Here is an 8,646-nt window from a genome sequence, read left to right as displayed (position 1 = left end):
TTAAAGATGTGGAAGCACTCTGAGCTCCGCTGCAGAAAGTTGCTAAATATTTCATTGGTATTAATGAAGCAATCAGTTGCAAAGATGCGAGGCTGAAATCGAGAGGAAGTAGCTCTGCCGGCAGCGCTTTCACAAAGACGCCTAAAGGACAAGTTTATAAAACAACTTTTAATTGTAAAATCATCAACATGATAAACAAGAAAAGGACAAGTGAAAACATATTGTCAAACCTTTTGAATATTACATCCCCAGAACCTAAACATAAAAAACGATGCTATCAAATGGCAGTTTTGTTTCATCATCAACAGTGAGATGACTGATTAAACGATTTTGGTGGTTTAATTCCCCCCCGTACAATTAACATTACTGCAGGCTTTATAACAATGAAACAATGCTAATAAATTTGAACAACCATGCCAACCACTAAATTACCTAACGGTGTTCATAAAGATGGCAGCATTTACACGTTCATGAGGAAAAATGTGAACTGTACTTTGAAGAGCGTGTGTGTGAGTGAGAGAGAGAGAGAGAGAGAGAGAGAGAGAGAGAGAGTGTGAGTGAGTGAGAGAGAGGAGGTAGATGTGAGAAAAGAGGATGCAACACCTGTAGAATGACAACATTAGCACTTTAACTTTTCATGTGCTGTTTATACATTACATTTGGCCCTCACTTAAAATAGCAGAAGTCCACCTTCTGTTCTTTATATCAATTGGATTATGATAAAATAACCGAACAGAATTTAATGAAACTTTCTGGTCAGTCTCAGCACAGATCTGGCTCACTTCTTCAAAGTAAGATCTGGTACTGGTGGATAATTTTTTCAGCACATTACAGAGACTGCTGTTTTAGCATTCCATCACTGCACCTACAAGCCAGAGAAATATGCCTTGACTGTCCATAAACACTGTGTACTCTATGAACAAGGCAGACTGAAAAGAAAAATGCCTGTTTTTACTCTTACACTAATAACAAATAGTCTTTGTAAGTCAGCTCACTGACAGGAATTCTGTGCATTACGCTTTCCCGAATAACCTCTTTTATTGGTTTTGTAAAATATCTCATGGATGGTCTTCAAAACAAAGTAAACTGTATTAAAGGCCAAAAACAAACAAACAAACAAACAAACAAAAAAACCCATATATTTTATGGCATCATTGATGAATTCTCCCCCGACTTAGTCACTGGAAGCCTGAAATTTGAATACTCCCGCCCATTTTACCAGCATAAGCACACCAATTAGCTCACTCAAGCCAACCACAATGTGGAGCGAGGACACCAACCTCACCGAATACAACCTTTGAGACGCATTTAAATTTTTAATGAAAGCCATCTGTGCATCTGAAGTGAATGGATGTATTCAAAATGTAAACACTGACTGAAAAGCATTTTGAAAGAACAGGTTCAGTGATGCTTAAGCTGTAGCATCAATGGCTTTTACGCGCTGAGCCGTTTTCATAACGTTTAACATGAGACGTTTTAATTGTTGTGGTTTCCTTAACAAACTACAAAAACCTGTGTCGGCTGAAACTGTCTACAGAGCCTGAGTGTGAAATAAAGCAGCAATACCCAAACATACAAGTGGCTATCAATAATGCTTCCGTTCCTGTTTATCTATTAAAGTCATGATGTTCGGCAGGAGAGGCAGCTTGACCAATCATCTCACAGACAGGTTGAGTCACTGTCAGCTGAGAAGTGCAGAGGATTCTGGGAAGACAGAAATGTCCTGCTGTGTGCGTTTTTATGACTGCAGACCTGAATGCCACCATGTGTCATGTAGAGGTTTCCATGTGTTGGAGGTCCTTGAGGTGTTTTTTCCTATGCGGCTGCTTGTGTGGGTGTCTCAGCAGTTTAGAATGGGCCTGCTTCTGTCGGGTCTGAATGGGAACGCAGAGCTCTCAGAGTCAGATATCCCTCTGTGAGGCCCGAGCGTAGCCACGGCCTGGGTGAACACAAACACGATTGTTAAATGTTGCCTAAACACACAATAAACCGCCACAAAGAGACAAAGATAAGAGGATTTTCACATTTCTGAATTTTGTGCCTCCTCATCCTTCTGCCTACGACTTGGAAATTAATCTCAGTACATATTAGATGTCTTAATTCCTAAAATGCTTCTGGAGGAGAGGGAGGTACTTTGTAGACAGTTGTTGCTTCAATTTCTCAAGGTGAAAACTGATGAGGATCCAGGTGTGCCACATGCCACATTATGAAAAGATGGCTCAGAAGCAAGGGCCTCTTATTTTCCTAAATGCAACTGGCATTTAAGAAAACTCGTCATGCCTCTAACAGGAGAGGAGGCAAGAAAAAGGAATCAGGAATACACAACCTGAGAAATAAGAAAGAGGCTGGAGTCCTGCCCATTAACACATACCTTCCTGATCGCGGTCCAGTCCTCTAGGATGTCCAGATCTGGTAGCATGTAGACAATATATGGACGTAAGCAGAGTTAAGGACAGTTACTGACTGCTAGAGTAGGGATGAAATGTAATCAGACACATGGATACAGCACAAGTAGTTAAGCTATTTAGGAGTAGAATCATTATGAGCAAGAGTAAAGACATTAGAAGGATATCAGACACCACCGATGGGCGTCTCCTCTTCTTATCTGGACTTAAAGCATCTCGCCTCTTCTTCCTTCCTGACAGCTCATCGTTCCACAGCTCTGATAGAAAAATAAAAACAATAACTCAAATGTTTTGTCTTTGCATTCATTGTAATGTGACTTCACATATACGGTGGGAGGGTATAAACGTAATTAAAAAGTGTAAATGTCTGTGTTACCTGACGTAATATCGATGCTGTGCCTGTCCTCCTCTAGTCTTCGGATTTTCTCCTCCAGCTCATTCTGCACTGTATCAAACAGCAGCAACTTCTCACTCTGCACGCACAGAGTCAAAATAACACACAAAACACATAATCATACACACAGACCGGCTCAATCCCTTTTTTTTTTTATAAAGCGCCAAATCACAGCAGTAATCACCTCAAAGCCCTTTATAATATAAAGACCATATAACAGTACAAAGAAAACAATTGCATTACCACATATCTGAATAAATAAAAAATAGTTTGGAATATTAAACTGTGTGTCCAACCTCCCAGTGTTGGCATGCTGCCTGGATCTCACATTCGTACTTGTTCTTCACAGACTCCAAACACAACTCTCTGTAGATACCTGCCAAAGACGGAGAGAGACACACAATATCCGAATGAATAAAGAGATCAGTGTGTCAAAGAACTTGTGCTATTACTAATACCGCCTTTATTTGAAAGGGTGTGTCAAAAAAAAACTTGTTTTTGCATGTTCCAAGTAATGACACAATCTCTATGCTATCTAACTAAACCTGGGCCAGCGCTTTTTCCCCAAGAGTCTGTTTAAACACCACTTCAGTGCTGAGGCCAGATGCAAAGAGCAAAATTCAAATTCACACGATGTGGAGAAACCCCAGTGAACACATATCCACAGTGGGGATTTTGCACATGAAGAATTGCTCCACATTTCCATACTGTGATTTAGATAGCGTGCAAAAACAGGATAACTGGCTAATATAAATCTTTACATAGTTAATAGTTGATATAAAAGAAAATTCCAAATGGATGCTATGTATATTTTAATTAGGCTACATCTTGCCAGCAGTCTGATATGCACCAATGCACAGGTTATTGATTAAACACAGCAACACCAATCTTCTTTAGTAGAATGCTGCTTGTTACTAATTTGTTGCAGGATGGACTTGCATTATCTGCCGGATCTATTTTGCCCATGTGTACTTTAGACAGTGTTTCCTACAGCCACACAGTCACTGACCATGTTTGATTAAATAAATACTGTTTACTCCTGGATTTTAAATTGAGAACAGCACGTTGGCTTACACACTTTTTTTATAATTACAAAAAAAAAAAAAAGGCACACAAAATGTGTTTCTGCAAACATTTCCCTTTTAATTCATGTTACTAGGTTACATGTCAGCTTTCTGCAAATACAAAGCAGGGAACGCAACACCCTGCTGCACAAACTGCAACTCTACCAGAAGGCATTGCACAGCTGGCTACGTAAACAACGAATGGGAGTGTGATGTGAAGGTGTCTATGCGTTTAAGTTACCTGCCACCTTGGTGCGGACCTGCATGTTCTCCAGCAGTACTGCCAGAGGCTCCAGATATTCTGCCGCCCGGCCAGCCTCCACCTCTGCCAGCTTGCTGTTAACCTGACTGAGACGCTCACGATACAACCTGTACACAGATGCAGGAGTAAATATGGATGCAACTCACTGTTATATGACTTTCCTAAAACAACTCCCATTTGAAGCAAAGAGTCAGTCTTACTGGTCTTTGAGATCAGTGAATTGCTTCTCCAAGTTGCACATTTCATCCAGACACTCCATCCTTCTCCGCTCACAGTCCTCCTCATCCATTTCTAGAACAGCAAACAGCATAAAACAAACACACCTTTTGGTATGAAAGTTATCTTTGATGGAAGAAGGGAGCAACTCGGTGGCTATGTAAGCAAACTCTGCTGAGTAGGAATATAATAATATTCAGTTGAAGCTTTGACAACTTTTTAAAATCTGATTGATTCACTCAAGTATTCATTTTTAATGACAGCTGTACAGGAATATTCTGCTCATTTCCTGTGGCCAGTGTTTCTCACCTGAGCTGTCTCCATCCTCAGAGACAGAGGAAGTGTCAGAGTCCTCCTCCTCTGAGCTTGATGCCTCCTGCTCATGTTCCTCCGCCTCCATCTCCTCAGCTGTACTCTCCTTTTTCTCCCGGTCACGGTGCAATGGCATGGCGGCAACTCTGCGTCGGGTTACTGGTGTGGGACAGAAATATAGCCAGGCTGTTTTGACACGTACAATATTCAATTATTTGTTAGGCAGCAGAACTCCTATATTTTACTGATGGCAGTAACTCTCTTCTTCACCTCTTTTGTACACTGTTCATTGCTCTGGATGGTTGACCCCGGTATTTAAACTCATGTGCCCTCCCTACCTCTCCTCCTTGCTGTTTCACTGTTACACCTCCCTCACCATGCGCACACACTTCTTTGCCACCTCTGACTTCCTCATGCAGTACCGCAGTTCCTTTCTTCACATCCTACCATATGTTTTCGCTAGATTATTTAAAACACTAAGGGAAATTAGAAATCAGCATGTCACAACTAGTAGGTTGATTAAAACGTTAATAGTTCAGTTGCTGCGCTCATTTAACTCATCCTGAATTAAATATCACTAAGAAATTTATTGCTAAAGAACATCAACTCTGTTTTTTCCTGCTGATAAAATTATATAACTTCTTAACTTAGAATTATTTCTGGGTTTTTAGTTTGATTACGTCCTTCATATATCCAGCGATCGTTGATCAACCAGGTGATTTTTTTACTCACATTTACCTGTGTAATATTCAGCTTAACTAAAGAAGCTAATAATGTGGGATATTCGTTTATGCTGTTCGTAGTGAACGACTTCTCATACACATTTTTCTTCAGTTAACTGCTTTTAATGGTGGAACTTGAAAAGTATCCTCAAGGTGTTTGAATATTATAGACAATAATCGTACACATGATTTTATTGCCTATGCTAGTTTATTCGCTAAGCGCTCCCTAGCTTAGCTTTGAAATTATTAAATTATTCAAAACAAACAATACACGACAGCAGTATTAGCATTTCGTTAGCACGTTAGCAAGACAATATAGTTAAGTAGCAAGAAAAACTATCACGGCTTAATTACAAATATATACAAACAAGCAAGCTTTAACTGGCTCACAACTTACAAGATATGTGGTACTTTGCAGGATGTATTGGGAAAAAATATTTTCGGAGGGAAAAAAAAGTAAAAACTTATCGTTATACCTCAGTTACGATTACACTCGTGTGCTCCAGCTAAGCTAAAAACAAATCTCCGCAGGACGCCTTTATTTGTTTTGGGAATTGTAGTTTTCTTTATCTAGAATAATCGAATGAATAGAGGACCACTGTGGAAGCTCAAACTACATTACCCATGTTTCACCGCTCTAGCTTGAGGCGGAGAGTTCGAACAGAATCGTGAACAATTAAAACATTAAAAGAATAAAATCCATGTATGTCCAAAGTATGTAAGATCTGTGTGATATTTATGACAAACGGGATAGAAATGTTACTTATTACTGTGGCATGTTTGCGTTGAATTTATCTGCTATCTATTATTTTGTTTTCCCTCCTCCCCTCCTCCGCCATGATGTTTTCTAACTAAGCAGCTAGTGACTGTTGTGGAGAAGGGAGGTGCAATGGATGGATGCGTTGCCCCGCTACGCTGTACATATTTGTCTTAGTTTAAAGAGAATGAGTTTCTCTGATAACTTTTTACCCGTAGAAATACTCCACGCTGTTGCGGAGGGCTGCTAATGCTCCGGGAGACACGCTTTTCGTTATAGTTTGAAGATTAGCTGGCTACACAGGCTAGCTCCTCCTTGCTGTCTACCATCGCATTCTTGCGTCTCCTGCCTCAGGAATGTTTTCCAAAAAACCTCATGGGGACGTTAAAAAATCCACACAGAAAGTGCTGGACCCAAAGAAGGACGTGCTGACGAGGCTCAAGCATCTCAGAATAGTCATAGGTGAGTTGGAAAGCATTATTAAAGGGCGAAAAGCTTAGCGTCTACGTTTCAGTTTACTGCCTTGGTGCATGCCACACCAAACTCAAGTCAAAAAATCTCCAAGTTCAAAGTTGACTCGATTGTAGAGAGACACGCCGGATTTCTTTTCACAAACCAGAACGCAGAAGAATATTTTGAAATTGTCTCATTAATTCGGCATCATGTCCGTTGTCTTTCATCAAACATTTTGTAATGTTATATTATTTTTTCTGAATTGTTTATGTCTGAAGTCCTAGTTTCTCCCCCTTTTACCGTCAGAATGATGGATATGTAACTCTCAATGTACGAAGTGAATTTTAAAGGAGCCTGGCTGCTTCTGCTGTCGAATCAAAGGGGAAGCTTTAAGGCTGTTATTTATATTGATTGTTTAGCAATTCCATTGCATCGTCAGATTTATGAATGGAGTTTGGCATGGGGTGTTTGGATAAAATAAAATCAGGTGTGATGCGCGTTGAACATCTAAACGACCTCAGTGATGCTTCAGGCCGTTTGCCAGGCTTCTCTGGTTGCTGCAGGGGCGTGCCTGTGTGAATTTTGGGAAAAGGCCTGATGTGTGAGAAATGCTGAATGTTTTCTTAACATGTGTTAAGATGTGTTGCAACACAACACCAGGGTTATGAATGTGTGGGAGAATAAAGGAAGATAACAGGGTATTAAAGTGATGGATGTGTGTCTTTCACTGACACACTTAGTCCCACACCGACCACAGAGGGAAATAGCCTCTACTATTTCCTCTCTGTGTCCAGTACAGTAGCTCGGCTTCCTGTTTCTATTGTAAGAGTTACTGGTGTCTGTGTTTGTATATGTGTGTGCAAGAGAGAAAAGGAAAGGGGTGTGCCCCCTCCCTGTTCTCTATGGGGAACACAGGATCATGATAAGAGGCTGAGACACAAACACACTTGAAGTGAAATGGTCTGAAAGGAAGCAGATGACTGAATAATGGCTAAAGACGTGTTTTGCAGTCAAGCTGCCATATGAAATGAAGAAAGTGGTTTTCATTTGTACAGCATTGAAGAATTGTTAACTGCAGCAGTTAAGTATTTGTTCATGTTTTTGTTGTTGTTCCAGCCATTGTGGGAAGCAGACAGGAGCACTAAGACTCTTGAGCAATTTTTAGGTTTTCAGAACTGGTCACACCTATTATGGCATAATGAGTAAAAGGAGCTGTTGCACTGCTATGCAATCAGGCTAATAAGCAACTGTTCCCAAATCCCTTTTGGCTTTCTTCATTCCAGACCCCCCCTCCCCCTTTACATAAATGAGCTTTATTTAAAAAAGAAACCTGGTGATAAACTCCTCAGTTAAAACCAGTTGTTCTACTATTCTAATAACTTAACTACAGATGAACAGATGTTTACTGTGTGTTCAATAGTGGTCCAGTCAGACTTTCTCATACAAGGCAAGAAACAGTGTTCAGATTATTCCAGTTAAGTCCTCAGAGTGAGATTTTATTTAGTTAGTTTATTTAGTAGTTTAGCAAAGAACCAATTTTAAATTGTATCTTAATGCAGCCTGTAACAAAAACACATAATTTCTTCACATTTCTCGAGTCAAAGCTATAAAAATGCCAAAGATAACACAGTTTTACAGACTTGTAATAGGTGTTTGGATCAGTTCATCTGCTGTGTCCAAAAGCCTGATTAGAAGTCAGCTCAGTGGAAGGGTGGGTGTTCAGCAGGTCTGATGGTGTGATGAATCCAAATTTCTTATTTTTGCTTCAAGTCATTGTAATTAAGTATGCAGGAGGTCAGGAGAGATGTACAACAATGAGCTTCTGTAGCCATCTGCAAAACACGATGGAGGCTGTGTCATGTTGATAAATAATAAACACAGAAAGGTGCCATCAGAGTCACCATTGGATTGGCAACAGCTTTATTTTTCAGTATGACAGTGATTCCAGTCACACTGCAAATGCAGGAAATCATACCTGGATAGAAAAACACACAAATAAAGATTATCAGTCATGGATTGGCCTCCCAAAAGCCTGGACCTCCAAATTATTGAACCACTGTG

General features: G+C 40.1%; 2 protein-coding genes across 9 annotated transcripts in view; one reads left to right on the top strand and one right to left on the bottom strand.

Moving 5' to 3' along the window:
* Positions 1 to 149: 149 nt before the first annotated feature.
* Positions 150 to 5,933, bottom strand: brms1la (BRMS1 like transcriptional repressor a). Of its 3 annotated transcripts, none has more exons than XM_019348753.2 (9): positions 5,773 to 5,933; positions 4,651 to 4,839; positions 4,326 to 4,416; positions 4,105 to 4,232; positions 3,096 to 3,175; positions 2,782 to 2,878; positions 2,573 to 2,662; positions 2,372 to 2,436; positions 150 to 1,939 (listed from the first exon to the last, which is right to left on the bottom strand). In XM_019348753.2, the coding sequence occupies exons 2-9, from the start codon at positions 4,787 to 4,789 to the stop codon at positions 1,841 to 1,843; spliced, it is 789 nt and encodes a 262-aa protein (XP_019204298.1). In that variant the 5' UTR covers positions 4,790 to 4,839; positions 5,773 to 5,933; the 3' UTR covers positions 150 to 1,840. The 3 variants fall into 3 exon arrangements, with proteins under 3 accessions (XP_019204298.1, XP_005477620.1, XP_003445539.1); XM_005477563.4 differs by having other exon boundaries at positions 4,651 to 4,812; positions 5,773 to 5,932; XM_003445491.5 differs by having other exon boundaries at positions 4,651 to 4,812; positions 5,852 to 5,920.
* Positions 5,934 to 6,203: 270 nt separating this feature from the next.
* ralgapa1 (Ral GTPase activating protein catalytic subunit alpha 1) overlaps positions 6,204 to 8,646 on the top strand; it is a 71,051-nt gene continuing 68,608 nt past the window's right edge. For 3 of the 6 annotated variants that reach the window (XM_019348750.2, XM_019348747.2, XM_019348751.2), the window contains exon 1: positions 6,204 to 6,594. In XM_019348750.2, coding sequence (XP_019204295.1) covers positions 6,489 to 6,594 — 106 coding nt within the window. In that variant the 5' untranslated portion in view covers positions 6,204 to 6,488. The remainder of the gene's footprint in view (positions 6,595 to 8,646) is intronic. The other 3 variants (XM_013271495.3, XM_019348752.2, XM_013271498.3) reach the window with 3 other exon arrangements.

The sequence above is a fragment of the Oreochromis niloticus genome, linkage group LG19 (genome assembly GCF_001858045.2).
Source record: "Oreochromis niloticus isolate F11D_XX linkage group LG19, O_niloticus_UMD_NMBU, whole genome shotgun sequence".
NCBI lineage: Eukaryota > Metazoa > Chordata > Actinopteri > Cichliformes > Cichlidae > Oreochromis > Oreochromis niloticus.
Note: the sequence above shows the minus strand (reverse complement) of the source record. Positions and strands in the feature narration are given on the sequence as shown.